The 26,750-nt window shown below is 41.6% G+C and overlaps 2 protein-coding genes across 3 annotated transcripts in view; one reads left to right on the forward strand and one right to left on the reverse strand.

The window, feature by feature from the left end:
• The window catches only part of SLC2A12 (solute carrier family 2 member 12), a 57,048-nt gene extending 37,517 nt beyond the window's left edge, over positions 1 to 19,531 (forward strand). The window contains exons 3-6 of one of the 2 annotated variants that reach the window (XM_060029937.1): positions 2,050 to 2,172; positions 5,842 to 5,974; positions 17,455 to 17,570; positions 18,658 to 19,531. In XM_060029937.1, coding sequence (XP_059885920.1) covers positions 2,050 to 2,172; positions 5,842 to 5,974; positions 17,455 to 17,570; positions 18,658 to 18,662 — 377 coding nt within the window. In that variant the 3' untranslated portion in view covers positions 18,663 to 19,531. Of the gene's footprint in view, positions 1 to 2,049; positions 2,173 to 5,841; positions 5,975 to 17,454 lie in introns of both variants that reach the window. The other variant, XM_060029935.1, reaches the window with a different exon arrangement.
• A 322-nt stretch (positions 19,532 to 19,853) lies between these two features.
• Positions 19,854 to 26,750, reverse strand: part of TBPL1 (TATA-box binding protein like 1) — a 31,486-nt gene continuing 24,589 nt past the window's right edge. Inside the window, exons 3-7 of the mRNA XM_060029938.1 lie at positions 26,008 to 26,090; positions 25,778 to 25,841; positions 24,145 to 24,248; positions 23,958 to 24,052; positions 19,854 to 21,930 (exon numbers count right to left, since the gene is read on the reverse strand). Of these exons, the coding sequence (XP_059885921.1) occupies positions 21,851 to 21,930; positions 23,958 to 24,052; positions 24,145 to 24,248; positions 25,778 to 25,841; positions 26,008 to 26,090 (426 nt within the window). The 3' untranslated portion in view covers positions 19,854 to 21,850. The remainder of the gene's footprint in view (positions 21,931 to 23,957; positions 24,053 to 24,144; positions 24,249 to 25,777; positions 25,842 to 26,007; positions 26,091 to 26,750) is intronic.

Below are 26,750 nucleotides of genomic sequence, written 5' to 3' on the forward strand. Positions count from 1 at the left end.
CTCATTCTCATCTGAGGACAGCGTGGAAAGGATTTTCCCCAAACCCCACCAAATAATTCCAAGAAGCCATCATGATGCAAGGTGGGGAGGGGAAGTGGGGTATATCAGAGGTGATGAAGTGGGGATGGAAGTAGATCAAGAAAACCAGTGCTAACTCTTGTCAAAGAAAATCAGCATGTCCATTCCCCCACCTTTTCCTCACGGCTGCTAGAGCAAAAGACCATAAGGAACGCTCTGCTCCACCCCTACCCTCACCAAATACCCAAGGCAGGAAGGGGCCTGGGGGATTGGCTTGCAGCATAGATCATTTATCTTCAACAGAGTGGACTTACATACTTTCATCTTGTATTTGCCCAAGGACAGGCCATTACAAAGGCTTCACCAGAATTATGCAGCTGTCATTCTACTCAGATCCAGATCCCCTGTCTTGCAAACCTCAAGGCAAGGTTACCTGAGCTTTGCACCCGTCTCCAAGGATATAATCTGCAAGAATCTAGTGAAGGTCTTCTGGGGGAAAGAGTGGAGGGGAGGGATCTGGAATGTTATTTTTGAATTCCCTATTAATTAGAACAATAATAATCATGTTCCTTTGGTTACGGTTCTCGCCCCCGCCCTACGTAGATTCACTTGGAGAAGATAATCAAGAAAAAAAAATGTGTTTCCAGCCCTCTTGTATAATTTAAATATTTTTCTTACTTTAAAACAGCACATTTACTCGGAGCAGGTGTTTTCTCTACAGAGCATGACCTTGTCGTGAGAGGTGACTTTTCAATCAGAGACACAGGTGACTGCTCCAGGATTCTGGCTGGCCCTGGCAGCCCAGGTGGTTGCTGGCGGGGGGCCGCTCCCTGGCCTCTCGCTTCTTCCCTCACACCGCCTCCTCTCGGGCAAGAAGATGCATCTGGTCTGTATCTGAACACCGGCTTTGCAACACAATGTGACTTAGCCAGCAGGGAGCAGGGCTGGGACAGCTCCTAAGCCCTTCTTTCCTCAGAATCAGAGGTGCTGATACTCCACATTTATGTATTCATTAACGAATATTTATTGAGCCACCCCCAAGAGAGCACCAAGATGAAGAAGCATGAGTTCCAGAGGCTGCCCAGGCTCAGCGCCACCTCTGCTGCCACCTCTGAGCTCTGGGACCTTGGCAAATTATGAACTCCTTTAAGCCTCCATTTCCTCTTCTATAAAAGAGGGAGAGCGATATAGTTCCTATCTGGTAGGAATTCAGCGAGGATCAAATGAGATAAGGTTTGTAAAGGTCTCAGCCCATTGGAAGAACTGGTAGCTATTCGGCAAACTGGATTTGATAGGCTGTGAGCAGAAGACAAGTTAATTTGCTCCTCTGCTGCCCCTTCTAATCCCGTCAGGCAGGTCCTATAATGTTTTGTGTCACTCTCAGATCATAAAAAGTCCTCTGATCAGTTTTCGTGCCAAGAGTCGTCTCCTTTCAGAAAGTCAAATGTTTGGCCTGGCGTAACACCGAATCCTGGAGCTCTGTCTAATTGAGAGCTTCTCTCCACCCAGCTTGCCACAGGCCAGGAAGCCCAAGTGGGGGAGGGGAGAGGAGCCAGCCTCCTTCCTCCGCCCTCCTGGCTCTACTTCCTACCCACTCAGTAGCTATGATGTTGGACTTGGCAAAGGTCGGGGGCAGAGGAGGTTACAGGTAAGGGTCCAGAGGAAAGCAGATAGATCCGGGTTCTGGCACTGAGGCTCATAGCTGCCCCTTGTCGTGGGCAGATGGCCCTAGCCACTGCCCTTTCTGTTTGCGTGTCTCAGGCCAGTGTCCCCTACCAGCCCTTTATGTCCCTCCCTCTACTTCCAGGGACCATTGTCAAGCTCTCTCAGTGTTTCTCCTGAATCCCTTCTCACTTGATTGGAGGTGAGGAGGAAGCACACTCTCTCCTCCCTCGTCCTGTAAAAGGACATGGCCCTGCTCTCCAACCACAGATCACGAGGGACTAGGGCAGAGGTCAGTGGGCTGGCCCTCAGCTTCAATGGCTTTTTGATCACTTTGCTGTCCCCCACCCACTCTTCCTTGTCTTCCAGTGCCCTGGCTGGTGCTGAGTGAGATTTTTCCTGGTGGAATTCGAGGACGAGCCATGGCTCTAACTTCTAGCATGAACTGGGGCATCAATCTCCTCATCTCTCTGACCTTTTTGACTGTGACAGGTAAGAACTCGCTTTCCTCTAACGCCTTTTGTGCTCTTAGGACAAATCTTAGGGAAACACACTCGCCTGAAAAACATTTTCTCGTCAACACACTCAAAAGTAAAGAGAATGGTAGTGAACCTGATGTACTGACCACCCAATTTAAAACTTTATCAGTCTTCATTTATGACCCCACCTGCTCTGCCCCCCAAATTATTTGGAGTCATTGTCCAAACATGTCATTTTGTCTCTAAAATTTCAGCAGGGACCTCTAAAAGATAAGACATTTAAACACTATAACTTCAACATCCTTATCACACCTAAAAATATTATACTATTAATAGTCTCTTGGTATCAAGTATCCAGTCTGTGTTCACATCCTTCCAATTGTCTCATAATTATTTTTTATAGTTTGTTTGAATCACAATCCAAATACTTAATTGATATGTCTCATAATCTGTACGTTTCACCTCCATTTCTCCTCCCCCTACACTTTATATTTTTAATGAAGAAACTGGGTCGTTTGTTTCATAGGGTTTTCCCCGGGGTTGGATTTGCCGATTGTAGTCACATCACGTGACCCTCTGTCCTTTGTGTTTCCTGTAAACTGCTATTTAGATGTAGAGGCTGACAAAGATTTAGATTTTCTTGTTTATTTGCAAACTCCTTCCCAGGTGATGGCCTGTGTCCTGCCATCAGAGGCATGTCCTGTGTGCTTATCTCCCACTTTGTCATGCCTGCATCCTTTGAGGATCATTTCCCAGATCCGTTATCTTCATTTCATTATTCCTACTAAGTTTTTTATCAGCAATACTTCTCTTAAGGAGAAATTTCTTCTCATTAGTTATTTGCCTGCCCCGAAGTATGAATCATATAAGAAAGCCAAGATTAATGTTTGAAACTTTCTCTTTATTTTCTACTTTTCAAAATAATGAGGTAGTTCCCCAGCATCCTCCAAAACTGACCAATGAGCTGAGTTTTCATCCCTTCCTTTTATATGTATATATATAATGCATAAATATTAAATAGTATCTATAATACAGAGATAATATATATTGATACCATTTCAAAAGTGGATGTATAGTCAAAAAAGTATATATCTATATGTAGTACATCTGAATCTTGTTGACTTTTTTTGGAGTCTATCTACTTTTGGAAATGAACTTTTAGAGTTATTAATTAAGCACAGTTTGGGTTTTTACACAAAATTTTAAAATATTTATGTCCTACATTTTTGGAAATAGCCCAAGATGAAAGGAAACACAGGAACTGGTCATTTGCATCAACCGTACGTCTCCTGCTTAGATCACACACATAGACCCGTGCTCTTCACCTTCTCACACACACACAACACACACACTTACCTACTGTTTATATGGAGAAGGAGAAATATAAAAGAAAGAATGGAAATGATGAAGGTTGAATAAAGACGACACGAATTTCTGGGAAGGTTAGCTAATACATAGGACGAGCTTGATGAAGATTCAGAAGTTCTGCATGGGCTCTTAGAACAAATGTTGGGAAAGCATACTCATTAAAAAAAAAAATTCTGGAATGAGCTCAAACCTATAAATGACATTTCATTGGACTAAGTTTGAAATTCTGTACTTCTTTTCAAAAATCAATTTTCCAAGTAAAAGATATAAGGGTTCTGCTTGGTGGCAAGCCCTTGGACACCAACTTTTAGCACAATTTCAGCTGTATCAATAAGAACAGAGTGTACCAGAGACACAGACATACTCTGCTGTGCTCATAATACAGTATATACTGTATTATGCAGTAATGTATGTACTGCAGTATTGCTCTCAGCTCTGAGTAAAATATTTGATGAGAGTTGCAGTGTGCCCACCAAGGGAGGGCGACCTGGATAACATGGCAGGTGACCTATGGTCTGTGAAGAACGGTTGCAAGAGTTTGGGAGTTTGACTTGGACAAGAGGATGCTCAGCAAGGGATGGAGGTGCATTCAAATATTTGTGCCATTTTTGTGAAGAAGGGATGAGGAAGGCTGATCCAGAGGACAAAGCAGAACCTCTGAACCCAAGTTCCCGGAAGGTAGGCTTGGGCTTAGGAATGAGTGAAGAATGTGTTTGAAACAGACAGGGCTGACTCACAATGTAGTGTGCATTTTTGATAAGTGATGAGCTCCTTGTTACTGAAAATACTCAAACAGAAGAGCATATAAGTTTGCTGAGATGACGTTTTGGGTTTTTTTTTTTCCACTTTTTATTTTCTGGTTTTATGCCCCAGAGAGGAAAGAAGGACCAATTCTCCAAGCACTTTATTAAGCACTCTCTTGGACAAAACCCTGTGTTAGCACCAAGAAAAGCACAGAGGGAGCGGACTTCAATTAAAATTGCCAGAAGGACTGCAGAGCTGTTCCTTCTCTCTGCTTCTCCCCACCTCAGCCCAGCTGACCTATAAGTGGTTAATATGCATAGCTCCTTCCACTTTGCATTACCAAATGCCTTCCGCATAACTGCTCAATGTTCCCGACTGACCAGTTGTGATTTGTGGCCGCTAAGGGCTATTTGCATTGTTTCAGTCTGTGGCTGGTCTGAGCCTGTGTTCAAAAAAATCCAGCCTCCTCCTCCCTGCTCCTGGCCACACTGGACTTTCCGCTGAGCCTGGGGTGCCGCAGTGCAAGGGCAGACTCAAGTGCATCGGGGGCCACCTCTCACCAGCTAACATACCTTGACCTTGGTCAGTACTACAAAGGGACTGTACCTCTGGCTAGAAGCGCTCAGAGGGAAAACTAGGTTGGCGGGTGAGATCCATCAGAACCTGGAGCGTCCTGCTTCTTGCTGATGCATCTTAGCAAGTCAATGCCTTTCATTCGAACCATTATCACTTTTTTTCTCTGAATCCAGGAAGCAGTATTACAAATACTGCCAGCTACTAAAATGATGAAATATTGCCAACAGGAAACGATTTATTCAAATCAGAGAAAAGAAGGGGGAGCTCATTCCAAGAAGAGTCCATCTGTATAAATAGGTCTTTAAAAATGTCTACCAAGTAGAAACCAAACTGCTATGGCGGGGATTCCCAAGAGAGGAATGGTAGAGGGTGAGGAGAGAGGAGATAGTTTACCTCCTGTTTTATGTGTTTCTGTGTTGTTTGAGGTTTTTTTTTTTTTTTTTTTTTGGCAATGAGCATTTCTATTACCATTTTGTTTGTTTTTGGTTTTTGGGTGTTTTTTTTTTGCGGTACACGGGCCTCTCACTGTTGTGGCCTCTCCCGCTGCAGAGCACAGGCTGCGGACGCGCAGGCCCAGCGGCCATGGCTCACGGGCCAAGCCGCTCCGCGGCACGTGGGATCCTCCCGGACCGGTGCACGAACCCGTGTCCCCCGCATCGCGGGCGGACTCTCAACCACTGCGCCACCAGGGAAGCCCTCTATTACCATTTTGAAGACGAAAAGTATTATGTTCACCAAGAAGATGGCAGTGGGTTTAAACTGTGATATTTACAAGACTGCTATTCACTTTACCAGAGAAAGCTGGGGTTGTTTGTGAAAATGAAACTTTCAGAGGCTGGCTATATTTTTAATTTGTGATTGCTATTTCCCTGGGTACAACCAGCATGTTTGAAAATACATATGTTTTCATATATGCTGTAAGAAGCAGCTGTCCACAAATGGGATGAAAGCAACACAAAATGCATCTCTAACCAATTTCTTTTGTCCTCTCTAGATCTCATTGGCCTGCCATGTGTGTGCTTTATATATACAATTATGAGTCTAGCATCTCTGGTTTTTGTTGTTGTGTTTATACCCGAAACAAAGGGATGCTCTTTGGAACAAATATCAATGGAGCTGGCAAAAGAGTGAGTATTACGTGCACTGCTCTCCAAACAACACTCTTTGATCAAAACTTCAGCTTTTATATACAGTGGAATAATAATAATATCTGAAATTTTTTAGGATATTCCCTTTGGTGGAGAAACCATATCTCAAAGCATAATTCGAGTTTCTCTGCCATGCGTTTAATTCGGCTAATTCAGCTAAGGAATTAGAATAAGCAGAGCTCTCTAACAAGTGAAACTTTCAAAGCTCTTTTCAGTAATGATTGAAGAACCTCGCCCATCTCTGGTTTTCCACACAGTGGGTGGGAGTTGCTTGGGGTTTCAGGTGGTCCTGGAATGTCATGCTTGCCTTGTGCTAGCACCGTGGGCTTCAGCCTTCCACCTCTATCACACTTGTAGGTCTCTAAGCCCTAAATACTTGTTAAGGCTAAGGTTACCAGGAAAACTCTTGGGCTTAAATGTCTACAATTATTCCAAATATGGCACAAAGTGCACTAAGAAAGATAAAGAGTTTCCTACATGAATAGGCAGTTAGAACACTGGTTAGATAAAATTCATAGGGAGAGACTGCTTGAACAATTTGACGTAGCAGTGGCCTGGAGAATACTCCCCTCTTCTTTAGGAGCAGGTCTCACAGCTCTGACTGTCGAAACTGTGGCCTGGGGGAGGAGAGGATGCACAGGGGCCAGGAATGAAGGGGAACTTGTTGCTCTTCCTAGGATTTAATCATTCTGCCCAAAAATGTAGGGATACTTGTTCGTGGACTTTCATATAACAGGAGGAAACTACATAATTACAGTTTGTGCCTTTCTTCTAAAACAACTTTCATTACAGTAGAGAGAAATGTACGATGGCTACAGAAATTGTGGGCATAGCGGTTCTTCAGCTTTTGTCTGAAGGAAGGGTAAAGCTGATAGGTGAATTGATGGTAGGTATGTGTACAAATATATAGACTGAGCTCTTAATCCTGGCTTATTAGTATTATATAATATTTTTTTATTATTATTAGGGTATGAAGTAAGTAGGAATATGGATGTTTTTTACTTTGTACCTTATATACTTTAAAATGGTTTACAGGGAATTCCCTGGCGGTCCAGTGGTTAGGACTTGGCACTCTCACTGTCAGGGCCCGGGTTCAATACCTGGTCAGGGAACTAAGATCTCACAAGCCGAGAGGGGTGGCCAAAAAAAAAAAAAAAAGGTTTACATTTTAAAGACATTTCATTTTAGTAAGCAGAAAAACTTTTCTCTTAACTCAAGGTAAATGTCAACTGTAGGGATAATTTTTGATGCTGATAAGGTCCTATTTTGAAAGCCTTCAATGAAAATAAAAAGTATTCATTTACAAAGAGAAATATAATTGTCAGGAAAGCCGGCTATCTCCTTGGCCTGGCCAGAGCATTGCCTGGCTCTATTCAAGTTGAAGTCAAATAATTGGATTTCTTGGAGAGCACAGAAACTGAACGACAATTAATTACACATACATGATTCAAATAACTAACAGCCTCAGACCTTGATAACACAGTGCATTCATCTGTAAACTGTAACATGAGAGTTATCTTTGAAGAGTTAACCCTATAGCCTTATGCCTTAAGGGCCAATGCAAATCCTCATCTTCAAAGCCTTGAGTAACCCTAGCCCTGATAGTATTCCTTTCACCAGAATCATCAATATTTTCTAATCCCACTTTTTTTTTTTTTTGGTCACGCCACAGGGCATGCAGGATCTTAGTTTCCTGACCAGGGATCGAACCTGTGACCCTTGCAGTGGACATGGGGAGCCCTAACCACTGGACTGCCAGGGAATTCCCCCCATTTTCTTTTTATATTGCCTTAGCTAAAACTCCAGTGATTTCACTTCCTTCATTAAGTAGGTTATAAAGTTTTGGCATCTGGGAATGGTCTTGGCCCATTACCTTTCATATGTAACCTCTACAGTGCCTAGCTTGAAATTGATTCCTAGCAGATGATTAAAAAGTAGCCATTGTTCAGTTGGATACCTTGTGGTCAATCCAATGCTGAATTCATTGTGTGTGGGGATTAGATTAGGGGTAACAATATAAACCACAACAAGTTTTGATCTGTGGTTCACAGACGAGATTTAATCTTATGATCTAACAATCTGTGCAACAGCAAGAGGTATGTGTTCAGAAAAGGGAGACATATGGCCTGCACCATACCACTCCCTGCCCGCAACTTCAGAGATTATTCATTCAACTCATTGTTGATTATCTACTATGGAGTAGACACTGTCTTAGGAAAAGACTGAAAATATAGGAGACAAAGAACCCATAGCTCCTTTATTTGGAGAGGCAGACCAGAAAACAGACCACTGCAATACACTGTGCTGGCAAGTGCAAAGGAAGGGCATATGTACTGGGGTAGAGAATGCCTTTAAAAATAAAGGTTTGTTACAATTCTTGTGAGCAGTACTAACTAAAAAATTGAAGCAGGGAGAAAGCAGTAATGAATTCATTGAACGAAACTAAGAATCACTCCTCATTGCCCTCTTTTTTAAAAAGTCTAACTTGAAGGCAGAATGTACTCAACGAATTAAGGTTAAGAAACCTTTAGATTTTTTTTTTTAATATGGGGCTGTCAGAATGGATCAAATTTCAAACCAAATGAAAATTTGAAGACAAAACTTAAGCCAATCTTTCCATCCAGTAGGCCTCCAGAATAAGACATTCCGTAAGAACATAGTGATCTGGGTGTCTAGGACTCAACAAAACATATTCATTCATTCAGAATTCGGGGTGGGGAAGAAATCTGTCTAAATTAACAAAACTCTGCATTATGAAATGTTTTTGAATTACTCAAACTTAAATCCAGTCCCTCTCCAAGAAAGTTTTAAATTGCAAATTAGGAGAGATCCAAAAGCCCGAGTACTACCCACCCCTAGACAGATTCCACAAGTACCAGGAGGTTGGTGTAGAAGAACAAATAGAGATAAGGGCACAGGTGAGAATTATGAAAGACGAGGTGGCAAAACAATTCTGCATTTCAAATTCATTTCTAGGAGGAGCAAGCAGCAGTGTCTACCAGGGATGCATTTTTGTGGGGAAAGCCCAGTACCTGAGGGCAGAAAGGAAACAGTTGCCTTCAGAAATCTTGGCTAACTCCGATTTCTGCAACATCAAAGAGCCTGGGACATGCCTTAGCTTGAAGCAGTAGGTTGGCAAATGCCTTAAAAATGAAAATGTAAGCAGCCTGAATGATATAAATTGACCAAAGTTATGTATGAAGTATGTGTGTTAAACGAGGTTCCCTGGAGGGAAATGGCAGAGGCAAAAATAGAAATAAAATACATAATGGTATTGAAAAGTGATCGAACTAGCTAAGTGAACGTGGGGGTGGTGGAAAGCCCCCGGGGACTTGTGAGGACACGAAAGTTGAAGTGAACTCGAAGATGGAGGACGGCTACTGCCGAGCTAAGGGAGTCTTCATGAACTTCGGAGTTAATGAAACAATTAATCAACTTTTGTCCCCAGGGAAAGAGAGTCCAGATGTGTATGTCCCAATGATTTCCTAAGCAGCAAGAAAGGAAACTATTTATAATATCAAATTAACTTCAAATTTGGTACTCCATACCGCTTGATATTTTCCTTTCTCATATTTGGAGTTGGCTTCTTTTCCTTCTATTTCTACAAGGCTGAGAAAACAAATATTCTTCCAAAGTTGTTAAGTTTCTTGTAAGATAAACAATGACTCAGTGGAGAGGTCAGAAAAGATTTCAGCAATAATGTAATTTGAAAGGATTTCATTTTGAACTTGTGCCCTGCCAGCTACAAGCACAAACACAAAATGGGACATTTGCCATATGTGCTGTTTCAGCTGTGACTTTCATTCTTTTCCCCAGTTTAAGTGGAAACAATTAGAGAAAACTAACAAGTTAATGTTTTGTAAATATTTTAGTTCTGAGACTTAGGTTATTTTTCACTTTTAGCAGCTCATTTTATGTGGTCATTCCTTCATTCACTCACCCAAATTCATTTATTCGCTAAATACTTACTGAGCACCTGTTCCGTGCCACGCACTGTTCTAGGTGCTATAACATTAATCAGTGAGCAAAAATGCCATGAGAATTAAGATAGTAAGTGTGTGTGTGTGTGGGTACTTTTGTTTTTTGGGGTTTTTGTTTCGTTGTACATTTTTATTAGAGTAGTTGATTTATAATGTTGTGTTAGTGTTTGCTGTACAGCAAAGTGAATCAGTTATACATATACATATATCCACTCTTTTTTAGATTCTTTTCTCATATAGATCATTACAGAGTATTGAGTAGAGTTCCCTGTGCTATACAGTAGGCCCATATTAGTTATCTATTTTATGTATAGTAGTGCAACACTTGTTATTTTCTATTTTTTTATTTTTTTGGTAGTGGCCAACCTAATGGCTTGAGGTGGTATCTTATTGTAGGGGGTACTTTATTTATTTATTTGTTTATTTATTTATGGCTGCGTTGGGTCTTTGTTACTGTGCGTGCGCTCTCTCTAGTTGCGGCGAGTGGGGGCTACTCTTCATTGCAGTGTGCGGGCTTCTCATTGCGGTGGCTTCTCGTTGCGGAGCACAGGCTCTAGGCATGCAGGCTTCAGTAGTTGTGGCACGCGGGCTCAGTAGTTGTGGCTCACAGGCTCTAGAGCGCAGGCTTAGTAGTTGTGGCGCACGGGCTTAGTTGCTCCGCGGCATGTGGGATCTTCCCGAACCAGGGCTTGAACCCATGTCCCCTGCACTGGCAGGCGGATTCTTAACCACTGCGCCACCAGGGAAGCCCAGGGGGGTACTTTTGACTGGTGATCTGAGAAGGTTATCCTGAGAGATAACATTTAAGATAAAATCTGAGTAGTAATGAAGAGCCAACCCTGCAAAGGTAGGGGGAAGGAGAATTCAGGCAGAGAACAGCTAGTGCAAAGACTAAATCAGAAACACACTGGACCTGTTCCAGGAACCAAAAGATGCTCAGGAGGCTGCGATCTTTGAGATCCAGTGGGGAAGTCGGTGGAGACTGACGTGTGGGGCTTTACAGACTGAGTTTGGATTTCATTCTAAGTGCAATGGGAAGCTACTAAAGTATTTTCAGCAGGGGAGTGACGTGACCTCATTTACTTTAAGGCGTGCCAAGCCAGCGTCTGCAGGCACACAGCTGAACACGGCTGAGAAAGCACACGAGCACAGGGCTGGGGCCCAGGTTCAATCATCCTGACTGACCTCAAGAGGCCCCCTCCATGCTACCTGGCAATCAGCCATGTCCCTTGTCCATGAACTGTCTCTCCTAGACAACTGCTCAATGCCAGCCTCTCTCTGGAAACCTCCCACCTCCTTAGCCGTCCTCACTGCCGCCAACAGCCTTGCTCCTGACTTCACGGAAGAAATGAACACAATCAGAAAGGGAACTTCCTTACCCTTCCACCTCAACCCACACATCAGTATTTGCATCCAAATACACCACCATCCCTCTGGGTTCTATCTTTTAACTCATTCCTATGTGAAGCCAACCACTTCATGCCCTCTGCCCTTCCCTTCTCCAGAACATTCCCCAACAGTCCTCCCTGATCACCCCTGCACCATCCATACTTTCCCTCTCTCCTAGATCTCTATGTCACATCAGCAGAGCAACCTTGTGTGATTTTTTTTCCCCAGCTTAAAAAAAAAATCTTTTGATCCCATTTTCCTCCCTAGGTTTTGCTCTTGTATCATATTTTTAATTAGATTTATCTATTTTTATTTATTCATTTTTGGCTGTGTTGGGTCTTCGTTGCTGCTCGCGGGCTTTCTCTAGTTGCAGAGAGCGGAGGCTACTCTTGGTTGCCGTGTGCGGGCTTCTCATTGCAGTGCTTCTCTTGTTGCGGAGCATGGGCTCTAGGCACACGGGCTTCAGTAGTCGTGGCATGTGGGCTCAGCAGTTGTGGCTCACAGGCTCTAGAGCTCAGGCTCAGCAGTTGTGGCGCACAGGTTTAGTTGCTCCGTGGCGTGTGGGATCTTCCTGGACGAGGGATCGAACTTGTGTCCCCTGCACTGGCAGGCGGATTCTTAACCACTGTGCCACCAGGGAAGTCCTGCTCTGCTATCATTTATTTTCACCTGTATTCTTTGCCATCATTTATAGCAAAGTTCTTTCAGAGTTGTCTCTATTCACTGTCAGCAATTCCTCTCTTCCTATTCTCTCATGAACCTGCTCTGATGAGACTTTTATGGCCATTACTCTACTGTCATTGCTCCTTTTAACATCCTGGCTACCTCCATGTTGCTAAACCCCGTGATCAGTTCTCATGCATTGTCTTAATAGCTCATGCAGTGACCATCCCCAGCACTGACTGGGGTGAGCACGCCCTCCTTCCCAAAATACTTGCTTCACTGCCTTCAGGGACCGGCCTCCTGGTTGTCTCCTACCAGTCACGCCTCCTCAGCATCCTCTGCTGGTTCCATCTCATCTTTCACTGTCTTAAAGTTGGTGTGCCCGAGGGCTTCGTCCTCTGACCCCTCCTCTGTCCCCTCACTGGCTCATTGATCTCAAAGTTATGGTCTTTACACCATCCATATGCCACTGAATCCAACATTTACATCTCCAGCTTCAATATCTCTCCTGAACACAAGGCTTGTCTATTCAACTGTTTGCTCTCCAACTCTTTTCAAATGTCTAACAAATATTACAAACATGATCTGAATTGAACCCCAATATTCCCCAAACCTACTCCACTCGCAGACTTCTCCACCTCAGTTGATGTCAACCTTATCCTTCGACTTGCTCTGGTCACAAACCTTGGCGTCTCCCCGACTCTTTCCCTCCCACCCCATGTTCAATCTTTCAGAAAACAGCGTTGGCTCTAATTTAAAAATAGATCCAGGGATTTCCCTGGAAGCGCAGTGGTTAAGAATCCACCTGCCAATGCAGGGGACACGGGTTCGAGCCCTGGTCTGGGAAGATCCCACATGCCTCGGAGCAACTAAGCCCTGCGCCACAACTACTGAGCCTGTGCTCTAGAGCTTGTGAGCCACAACTACTGAGCCCCTGTGCTGCAACTACTGAAGCCCGTGCGCCTAGAGCCCGTGCTCTGCAACAAGAGCAGCCACTGCAATAAGAAGCCTGCACACCACAATGAAGAGCAGCCCCCGCTTGCTGCAACTAGAGAAAGCCTGCACGCAGCAATGAAGACCCAACGCAGCCAGAAATAAATAAATTAAATAAATAAATGTATTTAAAAAAAATATAGATCCAGAGCCTGCCACCTGCACTGCCCCTCCCTTGATCTGAGTCACCGTGCTCTCTCCTGCGTTACTGTAGTAACCACCTGCCTGGTCCTGTTTTCAGCCTCCATCCTCTCTGATCTGTTTTCAGCACAGCAGCCAGTAATCCCTTTAAATATGATCAAGCTCTTCCTTTGCTCAAATCCTCCAGCGGCTTTGATGGCCCATACAGCCTACATATCCTTCTACTCTCCCCCTCTTTCACTCTCATCGGCTGCACTGGCCATTTTGCTGCATCCCAAACACACCACGCAATGCTCAAGACTCAGGGTCTCTGCCCTGGTTTCCTCTGTCTAGAATTCCCTTCCCTTAGATATCCACTTGTCTCACCACTTTATCTCCTTCTGAATTGTCCTGTTACCCTATTTAAAATCACAATCATGTCCCAACTCTGCATCCACTCTCTTTTTTCAGTTTTTCCCCCAAAGCTGGTACCTTCTATATTTCACTTGGTTTCTTGTCTACCTCCTCTCACTCCATTAAGTTCCTTGAGGGCAGGGAATTTTGTATACTTTGTTCACTGTTGTTTCCCAGCACCTGGAATAATTTCTTCGCATATAATTGAAGCTCATTGTTGAAAATGAATAAATTAATGAATTAACTGGATATAGGAGTAAGGCAATGAAGTAGTCAGGGTGGAACCTAAATTTTTAGCTTGCGAAACTGCACGGACGGTAACACAGGGGAGCCCTTTCAGAACTAGGTTTCAGGGCTGGAAGGATTGCAGAGGCGTCCATTAGACATCAGATGGATATAGCACTGGTTGGCAGCTGGATATGTTAAGTATGAAATTCTGGGGACACTCAGAGTCAGGGTCAGATTCGGGTAAGTGGTATTTAGGTTATGGAACCAGATGAGATCGTCTAGTCAGAGAGCAGAGAGGAGAATGAGGTGCAGGACCAAGCCCTGGATTACACCAACACGGAGAGAACAGGCAGAGAGTGAGTATCGAAAGGACTGAAAAGGAGCCAACGGTGAGGCTGGAGAGGAGCCAGGAGAATATGGTATCACTGAAGCCAAGAGGAGTGTTGTCAGAAGGAGGGACTGGATGATGCTGGGAAGGGGAGCAAACAGGATGATCATAACCTCGACTGTCTTTACCCATTGCTGCTCCTTTCACAAGCATCCCACTCACCCTCGGCCCACTCTGCGTTTCAGCTCACTCTCTCAAGCACCTACCAGGACTGGGAATCCACTGAAGAGTCATCACCCGTGTCCTCACTTCCTTTCTTACCTTCCTTAGATCCCATGCACCACCCCTCCCTCTAGCCTGCCCTCTCTCCCTCCATTCAGGCAAACCTTAATTCTGATTAAGCCAATTCTTAGCTTGTTTTATCCCTGCGTCCAAGGAACTTGGCTTGAGATACACCCAACTATACTGACAAGTCCAGTTTTAAACTGATGAACGTAAGTCTCAAGTAGGTCTTCAGGAATGTCCTGCAACCTACCACATGGCCCTGATCAGTTGATTTTCCTACTGTCCAAGATGGTGGCCTCACACCCTGTCCCCTCTCAAGCCTCCAGCACTCCCTCCCACTTCCTCACTCTCTGCTGATGGTCTTGGGTTTTTAGTTCACTGAGAAAACAGAAAGAAAGAGCCCACTTCATCCTGCACACCGTCTATTCAACTACCTACATCTATGCCCACCTTCTCTCTCTCGGTGCAAAAGCCAATTCTTTCATTTGTCTTGAGCATGTCATCAATTTCCCCCTTCTATGGGATTATCATCACACACACACACACAGAGCTGCAGTACTCCCCATCCTAAACAACATACCTCCCTAGACCTCAAATCTCAAATTCCCCACCCGGTACCCACTCACTCCCTGCCCACTTTTCAGTTCCAGAGCGCTCTGTTGTCTCCAGGTCCTCACCTCTCATTCTTTCTTGAACTTACTGCTCTCAGGCTTTCTTTCCTGCTTTCTGACTCCCCAGGCTACTCACGACTTCTGCCGAGTTACCAAACCTCAGGGTCAGTTCCCGTGTCATGTGACTTTCCAGCAACACGTGCCCAGGCCCTCATGCTCCCTATCTTTAAACATTTTTTTTTTCCACTTGTCTTCTGGAGTATTAGTTTCCTGGTTTTCCTCCTACCTCATTAGTCATTCCTTGGTCTCTGCTGCTTCCCCTTCCTCCCTCCCTCCCTTCAAATACCATAATGCCCAGGGCTCAATCCTTAGATCTCCATCTACACTCACTTCTTGGATATATTCCCGTGGCTTTACCAGCCATCCATAAGTTGATGACTCCCAAATGATTATCTCTAGTCTCGGACCTTTTACCTGATTTTCGAATTCCGAAATCCAACTGTCCACTTGACATCTGTGGTTGGAACATCCAACAGGCATCTCTAATCTGACAGAACTCTTGATTTCCAGTCCCCTTGATCACCCAGTCACATTTCCTCCACGGGTCTTCTGCTTGGGGGGAACTTCTGAGGCCAGAGGCTTAGGGTTCATCCACGCTACTCCTTTCACCCCACAGCTAATATCAGTAAGTCTTGTTAGCTGTTAACAAAACATATGAATATACACTTTCCACCAGTACTGTTCTAAATCCAAGCCACCATCTTTTATTTGGACTTACTCACCTCCAAACTAGTCTTCCTCTTTCAACTCCTGCGCTCCGCACGCTACCTTCCATGCAGCAGTTAGATGGATCTTTTATCTATTTTTTGTAATAAACATTTATTATTTCACACAGTGTCTGCGGGTCTGGAGTTTAGGAGTGGTTTAGCAGGACGGCTCTGGTCCTGGAAGTTGCAATCTAGCTGTTGGTCAAGGCTGCAATCATCTGAGGACTTCACTGAGGCTCAGGGATTAAATTTTTTTTTTTTTTTTTTTCAGGGATTAAATTTTTTAAAAAAATATTTATTTGGTTGTGCCGGGTCTTGGTTGGGGCAGGCAGGCTCCTTAGTTGTGGCATGAGAACTCTTAGTTGCAGCATGCATGTGGGATCTAGTTCCCTGATAGGGATCGAACCCAGGCCCCCTGCATGGGGAGCACGGAGTCTTATCCAGGTGCCACCAGTGAAGTCCCTAGATGGGTCTTAAAAACGTCATTCCTCAGCTCAAAATCCCATGGCTCCTACTACATTTTGAATAAAATTCAAGCTTCTTAACTATGGCTGCTACCCTCCCCTCCGACCTCACGTCTGTCATTCAGGTACTCGCCATGCTCTAGCCATATTGGACTTTCCGCAACACAGCACTTAGCTGCAATCCTTCACATGGTTCCCTCCCTAACTTCACTCCAGTTTCTGATCAGATGTCACCTGATCTTTAGAGATGCCAGCAGTAGGATACAGTCCCCCACACCCCAACTAAGTCATTCTTTTTCCCTTTCTTGGTTTACTTTTCTCCTTAGCACTCTTACTGCTTGAAATTATATGCTTACGTGCTTGGCTCCTGTTAAGGTGTAAGCTCCTTGAAAGCCAGACTCTTTATCTCCTCCATCCACAGCACCTGGCATGTTGTAGCCACTCGATGAACTGGTTAAATTATAGAACAGGATATTTGAAAGGGGAGAGACAGGTTCAAAGGTGTTTATTTAATTATTATTATTATTATTTTTTGCGGTTTGCGGGCCTCTCACTGTTGTGGCCTCTCCCGTTGCGGAGCACAGGCTCCGGACGCGCAGGCTCAGCGGCCATGGCTCACGGGCCCAGCCGCTCCGCGGCATGCGGGATCTTCCCGGACCGGGTCACGAACCCGCGTCCCCTGCATCGGCAGGCGGACTCTCAACCACTGCGCCACCAGGGAAGCCCTCAAAGGTGTTTATTTAAATAAACATAAAATACTAGAGCATGTTTTTATGCTGATGGGAATAATGTTGCAGAAATGAATTGGTTAATGCAGGGGCGAGGGGATAATGCAGAAAGCAGAATATGTAGATATAAATATAGATAGGCATATTGGTAAGCAGAGTTTGAGAAAAGGGAAGAAATGAAAGAGGATCTGGGATGTAATCTTCAGTAGTTCTATGTAAGACTATCCTTGGAATCCTTCCCTGCAGACAGGAATGCCATGATTATGTTCTGAGAAGAAGGCACCCCACCTTACCCTTTGCATGAGATTGATCAAAGGTCTGTGGTGCACTGAATTTCATGGCACGTGGAAACGCTGCAATAAACCTTGGTCTATTTTTGCAGAGCTAAAACATTAAAGCCCCAGGGTGATTTTAAAAATTATAGCCTGCACATTTTTAAATACTGTAAATTAAGAATGACATTTTCATTAGTGCCTCTTTCTCTTTCAGGAACTACGTGAAAAACAATATTTGTTTTATGAGTCATCACCAAGAGGAATTAGTGCCAAAACAGCTTCAAAAAAGAAAACCCCAAGATCAGTTCTTGGAGTCTAAAAAGCTACGGGGTAGGGGACAGCCAAGGCAGCTTTCTCCAGAGACCTAATGGCCTCAAAACCTTACAACTGTTGACACAGTATGAGAACATTTAGGGTGTCTTCCTACCAATACATATTGGCCACTCCCATGTTTTCTCTTCAGTATCACAGAGCTAGTTTAAAAGGGACACCCTGAAATTACAGAGACAATCTTTAATCTCTACCCGCCCAAAAGGAACCATGAAAGGTAGGTGAGGAACAAGGTCCCAAGTGATCCCTTTCTTACTCTGAGCAGAATACCAGGTTAAAAAATAATACCGGTTGGTTATCTTCCACCTTCTTCACAGAGCAGCCTTTGAAAGACTATGAACTAGTGACGAGAATAACTTTTACCTTAAGGTTTGTATGCATAGAGGCCAGTTGCGGCTTTATCATTAAGACACAGAAGCTGTCTGAACATAAGCTTATGGTTTTTTGCCTACCTACCAAGACACTACCTGCACTGGGTCTTGTGTAAAAAAGAACCAGGACACAATGTGGACAACTGCAAACATGTTCTAGGTTAGGATAGGGTCCTGGTTAGGATTTTAGCGATCAATTTCTAATTACAGTTCAACAAGGATAAAGATTATACATCCTATTTTATGAATAATGAACTACAATGTAATTCAAAATATCCTTTTATGAATTTGGTATTAGTATTATAAAATATTAAGAGAAACAACTCTGCAATAGTTGAGAAAAATAAGCATTTTCCATCCATTTTAAAAAAATACGGCTAGAAAGGACAATTTCAAAATCCTGGGACCATATTTATTTAGAAGTAGCTGTTAGTAAAACACGAGAAAAGAAGTCAAGCCAGTAGGTTATTTATCCAAATCTGTCAGTAGTTAGGTCTGAGTTACTAGGTCAAGCTTACACAGTTCTCTCTTTGTAAGGCTTTCCTGATACCTTAACAGCGATCCATAGTTTCCTGTGATTCTTCGCACTCCTCAGGACTATCACTACCTCAGGTTATGGCCTACAGGCTATAGCTGATGCTGACTTTCAGATGCCTGCAAACATAATAAATGACATCCAAACATCGGGACAATTCCCTCAATATGTTCTTCTCTAGGATGAAACAGAGATCACCGACTGTACCAGAAACTTGGGTTTTCACCCACGCAACAATGGATTGCTCTCTTCTGTATTTCACCAGTTGAATTTTAAGACGTGGGGAGGCACTTTACCAATAGAATTTGGATACGATGATAGAAAATCTACAATAAAGAATCTCAAACCACTTATGCAGTAACCCATTAAATGACTAATATTATAAACCACGGGAGACACACACAGAAAGTACTGAACAACCTAACTTGAAAAAGAACACAAAAATATGATTAACCTGAAGAAAGGAGAATCCTAAGAGTCAAAAGCCCTTTTTATTCAGCTTGAAAATTTTCTATTGGCCCATAACAAACTGTCCCAGTTTGATATAAGGAAATATGATCTACTGCATTCCCTTATAATGAAGTGATCTGACTACAACCTATGTAAGCAATAGTAAAACTGTATTATCAGGAACTCAGGAGAATGACTAAAAGTCCTGGTGCTGAAACATACTATCTAAATTAAAATTGGCAAGGGAAGTTATCAGGAAGGGAGATTTGCAGTCTTCATTCTGCATGGTACATTTCATATGCAAGTTAGAACATGCATGGTTCACTTGTTTTGGAAGAAGGGAAAGTGTGTTCTGTAGAGGATCAATTTAAGAAATTTATTATGAACCTTCAGTGCAATTATACGCTGAGATTAAAAAAGGTCAAGACAGGTAATCAATATGAATTTCTTTTTCTTTGCCAAGCATCACAGATTGTAAGATGTTTAACAAAATTGTTACACATTTCACTGTGCAGTTCAAACACTGTATACACTTTAGCTATCTCTTGGCTTAGCCATACATTGTAAATGGGCAGGAAACTGTTATAAACCTAGTAGGTTTATCACTAAGTGATTTCAACTTCAGTATCTTAAACACTGTCTTATATTTTTCTTTTATTATCCAGAATCTATAATGAAACAGTTCTGTTTTCAAACTAATTTTTACCCAATACGCACCCAATTAGAGCTTTTTGACTTTCAAAAATAAAAAAGGGGGAATACTTATAATTTATATGTATATATTCACAGTTTTTATTTATTAAAAAAATGTACAGCACTTGTGAAAAGCCAGAAGACATCAGACACACTCATTTCTTACCAGCTTTGTTAAGTATAGTGGGTCACCCATGACACTTTGCCAGGCGATACTCAAGCAAGCAGCCCTGAAACCAGACCCGGTCAGATTGTCTTTCTCCCTCTTTTCTGAGAAAGCATTTTGATGAGCTACTGATCTACATAGTTTTCAAGTCACTCGAATACTGAAAAATATTACAACAAACATCTGGATCTGCACCTTGGCTATATAATCGTGTTTCCCCCCCTTTTCGCTATTTCTTTTTTGTGAACACTGCCAAACAGGAGGTCACTTAATTACTGTTAATTAAATCTAAGTGGAAAACCTCAAATTTTTGAAACAGTCTGCTCAGAACCTATAACTTTCATTGAATTTTCTTCTGTATATTTTTTGAGGTTGCCTATCCCACTGGATCTCAAAATGAAGCAAATAAACACAAATGTAAAAAATGAGAAGTCTTAAAATCACAATTAAGTCTTTCCCAAGAAAGAAAATATAAAAGTTAGCCATTGGCCCCAACTTATGAGGGAGTGAGAGGCAGGGTAGGGGAAGGCATTGAGAAGAAAGAAGATAAAAATAAACATAAAAAATAATACATATTGTTCAGTGCAGCTTTCAAGATTTTAGAATATGGTAGGGAAAATGGAGGTTAAGATGTTCCAATTTTTCACAAAGGTTTCAAAACATTTTGGAAATTCAAGGTTTTAGTGGAAAACTGTGTTGTACTGTTACCTCTATTAATTTTAACTGAGAAGCTAATATGACGCTCCACTCAGCTTTATTTCTAGGTAAAATCATTGTTAGTAATTACATTGTTAGTAATACTAAACTCCTAAACACAAATGGCCGAGCACCACTGCAGCCTGATCCTATATTACCATTCCTGGGCCCATGGGTGAGCCAGAGAGCCACTGTTTCACAAATGCATATTTATTATAACTTTAAGAGGAGCAATCCCATATACTGAGTAGTCGCTCTTTAGCTTCACTAAATAAGACACAGCAAGGGGAAAGACTTATCTTGCAAAATGGCTTTCAAGTTCAAATTGAACTGTAGTATAATTAATTACACTGTGGCACAGAATCAGCTTTTGGGCACTTCTTGCTAAAACAGCACAATGTTTCAACTTCCGACAAGACTCTTAGTAAAGCCTTGAGTACCAACCTAAGATTTTTACTTTCCTCTAACCAGAGTTGAGTCTTTCCAGAATAACAAAGGTACATATGAGGTACAACCCATCACAGCTTCTTTCTTATATTCATCCTGTAGGTAAGAGTTTCTCTTTTTAAAACTACAACTTTATGACTTTTAAAAGATAGTTAACATTTTCTATCATGTTAAATTAGCAACATAAAACATTACGCTGAATTTATAAAGTTCTACTCCAGTTCCCTAGAATTTATATACATGTTTTTATTTCTAATCTGCAAGAAAAAAATTCCTATTTGATATTTGGTAACAGAGCATTAAAAGATACTATACACATGTGGCATATATATATTTACAAAATACACTTCAAAAAGAAGCCAACACACTTTAGCAAAAGTCTAAGCTTGCATAGATTAAAAAAAAAAGAATTATGAATACAATTTTTGTTAAAATAGAAAATGGGGAATAGAATGGATATGAAGAGTGATCTTTTCCAAACTTTTATTTGTGCACATTCAATTGAAAAAGATAACTTTTACAGGTTCTTTGGTGCCCATATTCAGCATACAAAAATGTAAAAGACTATTCACAAATAAAACACATCAGCTCAAACTGGAAAAAAATAATGACAACAACAAAACACTTTAAGGTAGTGCACACTGTGACAGCTCTGCTCGTGGGGACATGAAATTACTGCGAAAATAAATAGAATGTCCTTTTGTAAAAGCAGCAATGTCATGTCTTGTAAACTTCCTTTTTATATTACAGCAAGGTTTGAAATAAAATCCAAAGGGACTGGAGCTTACACTGTAGCCGTGAATGAATAAAAGAGTCTATTTCCTCAATTACTGTTGGTCCAGTTTTCCTTTTGTTCTGAGTCCAATGTGCAGCAGGTTTTAAAAGGTGCTCAGTTTGGGATTCTAACCAATTACGTGATGACTTACAAAATTTCTTTCCTGCTTTCAAACACAAATGGGTATACCTGTTCCACAGCAGTAGCGACGGCCTTTACATTGGGCCCTGTAACAACACAGTGGAGGAAGGGGTGAGAAGAGGCAAAAGAGCACTAGGAAAAGCTGATTTCCCAGAATTACAAATAACCAAGTACTTTAGAATTTGTCAGGTTGTTTTAAAAAAAATCTACACTTACATAATTATACACACAGTCACAGCAAGAACCAAGAGAATAAGATTTTTTTATGGACAATTAAAGGGAATCAAACACAAAATGATGATATTCATCTTGTTTTAGGGCACCCTTGTGAAAAGGGAGTATATATAAAAACCACACAGACAATCACAAAGTACTATAATACGCTTATTAAAGGAAGGAGTAACAAGCGGGACTACACAGCTATTATGCTTTTGGTCACTGTAGCCTGGCTTTTGGTTAGGCTACGACTGAAGCTCACAGGAGTATCGAGGAACCCGGCAGAGCTAAACAAAGCTGCTACCAGAGCGTTGGGAAACCAGAGGGCCGTTATAAACTGCACGGTCTAAACATCCCCACAAATTTACTGCTATTTGGTACTCACATGTTTACTACTAATCTGGCCATTCACCCTTACAGCTTACTCTGCCCGTTAAAAAAAAAGCACCAGGGATGAGGTTATGTTATGTGTTAATTAATCTATATAATGCTAGGACTTTAAAAATGTGTAGCCTTTCATCTAAATAGCTAAAAAAATATATAAAAAGGATAATGAAAAAATATTTTTATAAAACTTATTCTGAATAAATACGTTTTTTCTACTAACGTAAACTTACCTTTTGAAAGATCCTAAAAAAACGTCCATATGCATCCACTGTGGACCCTTTGAAGGTACTGACCACGTCCTACCCTGGGCCGATCCTTCCTGACTCACCTCAGTCCCTCCACAGAGTAGAGCTTTGCCCACGGGAACCACTCAGTATATGTCCACTGAATTAACAGTTCATAGGGTATTCCAGAGGTTAATATGTAACGCATACTAATTAACCAGGTCAATGGTCTTCAGTTTGCTACTGTGTTGTTTAAATCTATTAACTTAATATATATTTTACATATGCATTATTTTCTTCCATACTTAGTAGGGACTTGTCAATAGATCTGGAGGCCTCTGTAAGGTCTGGGCTCCAAAGTGTAGAAACAGAGAGTCCAAAGAAGGAAAGAGATGGACTTGCTCCCCCATTTTTAAGATTCAGGCATGACTCTGGCAAGAGCCTGTAAGTCTCCAAGGAAGATGTGAAAATCCATGGCTGAATCAGAACTAAAGCTTTTTTGTTGAAGGCTTACAGGTGTCAATAATTTTTATTTTCCTCTAAGGATTGAAGGAATAAAAAGAAAATTCAAGGACACTACAGAAATTTTCCTTAACTCAGTTTTGCCAAAGGTTGGGTCTGACTCTCAAGTAATGTCTCTGAACAATTTATAACCATAGTATCATTAAAAAAATCATCCTGCATGCTAATACTACCCTTGGACATCTATGCCTACCTAGTATTCTAAAACTACCCCTTCCAAGTAATTAAACAATTCAAAAGATATAACAAAATACACATAAAACATACCAAATAGGTACCAATTATATATGAATATTTTGCTCATGTAAAACCTCTATGAAGTTCATAGAATGGGTTTCTCTTGAGTATTTTAAATGCAAGATGTCATAAACTTAAAAATCATATATAAAAATACATACTAGAATATTTTAAATTCCCAACTGAAAACTATCCAAATGCCCATGGAACAATATATTCACGTACTGGGTACTAAATAGCAGTAAGAATGGCTGATCTACAGCTACATGCAGCAATACAGATGAATCTCACTAGGGTTATGATGAAGACAAAGAAGACCGACACAAAATAGTATACATAAGATTTCAAAATAGTATATAAAAGCAGGTTAAACTAATCTACTGTGTTAAAAGTGAGGAGACTGGTTCCCCTAGAAGGGCAGAAGTGGCTAAAAGGGACAAAGCAGACTTTATCTCTATTTTGGTACGGACACCTCTTATCTCATTCAATCCATAACTGACAAGCTTGGTTTCAATATCATAAAATACCTGTTACTGTGATACTTCCTGTTGAAAAAATCTGTAATGTAGCTCTTAGAGATTTTATCCGATAACACACAGCAGGATGAAGTTCAGGTTCGTAACTATGCAAAAAAAGCCAAAATTAATATAAATACTTATAGCCGGACAAGTAACTTCAAATTTGCTAAGTTATCTTGATTCTTCAAAGACCTACCTGGCATGAGGTCTGTTGTTCTTTGTGAATTCTGGCAAACGTATTTCAAATGGCATGTTACATACTGCCAAAACGTTAACAACCTTAAAATCTGTAAATATTACCTTTAGGAGAGAAGTAAAATGAATGAATTATTTTGAAACAAACAAAAAAATCTGCTCATCATGGCAATCTTAATCATTGAATTGTAATCCTTAAATATAAGAACAAACAAGATAAACAAAAACATTTAAAGCATGGATTTAGTGTTTTAAGTTATCGGGGGCTCCTTAATGCTATAATTAAAGAGGGGGAAAAGGGTCAAAAACTTCATTAAAAAAATAAACAATGCCTGAGATAACTGCATGATCAAAGCGCTACATCTGGGGTCTTCTGAATCTTATTTCAGTTTAATTTTTCAATACTCTAAACCCATTAAATATTTAATCTACTGGGATAAGAGGGAGAACAGTGAGGAAAAAATTAAAGCAGAGTCCTCCTTGAAGTGTCAGAATGCAAAGCCATCACTTAAAACTCAGAAAGTACTGGACACTGAGCTCCAAACACCTGACTTTTTCTTATATGCAGTCAGGTAAAATGGCATTTCTGCGAGTTTAGTTAGATGTTTGTTTCTTTTGGGGGACAAAATGAGGAACAGTGTGATAGAACTGTGTTTTAACTCACTGGGATTTCTCTCAACATTTCTAATATTATGCTAAGAAAAGAGGCTCCAAGGCTGAAAATAAAGTCCTCTCAATATTAATAACTTCAGCCACTCCTACCAAGATCTTAATGGTTTTACCCTGTCATCTTTTCAACTGTCCCCAGTAAAACCACAAATCTGGATGAACTACCCTCCAACTCAGTACCGGCACAAGGCAGTGGGAGAAAGTCACAAAACGTGCACAGTGGCCCCGCTGTCAATCATGGCTCTCTACCCTGCACTCCCATCCAGCACCAACACACTCATGTCCCCCCAGCACCTCAGTGCCTTCCTAGCACCTTCCACCTCAGAGGAGACTGAAGTCATCAGAGAGAAACTCAACCTCTCATCACCTCCCACCCAAATCCCAAACTGCCTAGGCCCACCTGTTCAGGAACCACAGCTCATCTTTTTCTTTCATTTACTCATCGTTTCCAGGTGACCTAGCAAGTCCAGGATATGTATTAATTTTATTCAAATGCATGACTCTACAAAATCACATTTGATAAGGCTGGCCTGCTAGTAACAGTCATTTCACAAGTGTGAGAGCCTGCTAACCAGTGTATACGTGTAAACAGGGTCCTGCAGCTCTCGCTCATCATCCTGATACAGCATTCTTGTGATGATCAAAAACAGAATTTTTGTTTTTGGTGAGAAGTGAAAAATGTAAAGAGTTGAAAAGGCAGTTAATCTGTAAGGAAACACGTCTCTCTCTCTCTCTCTATGGCGAAAGGATTTGGGAGAAAGCCAGGATTCCTGACAAATACCCACACGGGCAAGGTCTGCCACTAAATCTTTGTGTTGAAGGACGGTATTATACGATGTAGAAAAAGGTCAATCATAAGAGGACTTTCCGTGGAGATTTCTTTAGTCCGTTAAAAAAAAAAATGCTAACTTTACAAAAGTAAATCCTTGAGTATCTGCAGCTCGGAGAGCTTTTAAAAACGTTACCTGAAATCCTAGTTTCTGGAGACTCCGGGCTAAACGTCTGGCACCAAATTTAGCTTCTTCTTCACTGTGGTTTGAAAGAAAGAAAAAGACGATCAGTTACACAGGAAATAAATTTTATACTGAGGAACACAACAAACTGTACACGTGATTTTGTTTTTAAGTCTAGAAAAATGTCCTTCCCATGAGGGGAAAATTAAAAAATGAAAATTGAAAACCCAAGTAACATTTACCTTGTTGCTCCAGTGCAAATAATTTTTCCTGAGGACCAAATCGTAGCTGTAATTCTAGGCTTTCTAAGCTTCATTAATACTTTCTGCAAAAAAAGACAACCAGAACTCCAACAACCTGATTACACAGTAAGTGTTGATTTTCACACACGGTTCTACTCTATGTGGCCATTTCATGTTTAATTACTAAGCCAAGCTTACCCAAGACTGAAATAACTGTTCTCCAAATGACCCATTCTGAAACCAAGAACCACGCTGAACACAAAGAACGTATTAATCCAAAAGGACATTTAATCAATTAAAAATTCAAGGCCTGTATAAACCTCTCACTGTATACTTGAAATCAATGTACCACAAGGATGTACACACTCCAACTCTCGTTCCACTCTGTTCACATAACTGGAATTTGCAATTTGCACACATCCTCAAACATGCCAAACTTGTCCATGCCTCAGGAGTTTTGCCTAGCTTACTTTCATCTGGAATATTCTTCCTTCAATGTTCTCCCTTCACTCAGGTCTCGTACCAGATGTCATCTCCACAGAGAGGCCTTCCCTGATCATTCCACCAAAGTACCCATCCCTTCACCCCTCCCTGATTTCTAACCCTGCTTTTCTCTGCTTCTTGGTGCCCGCCACTACGTTATACTGTATCTTACAGCTGAGATGCCCATTACATATTCAAGGTTGATGTGCAAATCCTGAATGCAGGAGGAATGCTGGAGCTGGAGATGTAATTTTAGATTC

The sequence above is a fragment of the Delphinus delphis genome, chromosome 14 (genome assembly GCF_949987515.2).
Source record: "Delphinus delphis chromosome 14, mDelDel1.2, whole genome shotgun sequence".
Lineage (NCBI taxonomy): Eukaryota > Metazoa > Chordata > Mammalia > Artiodactyla > Delphinidae > Delphinus > Delphinus delphis.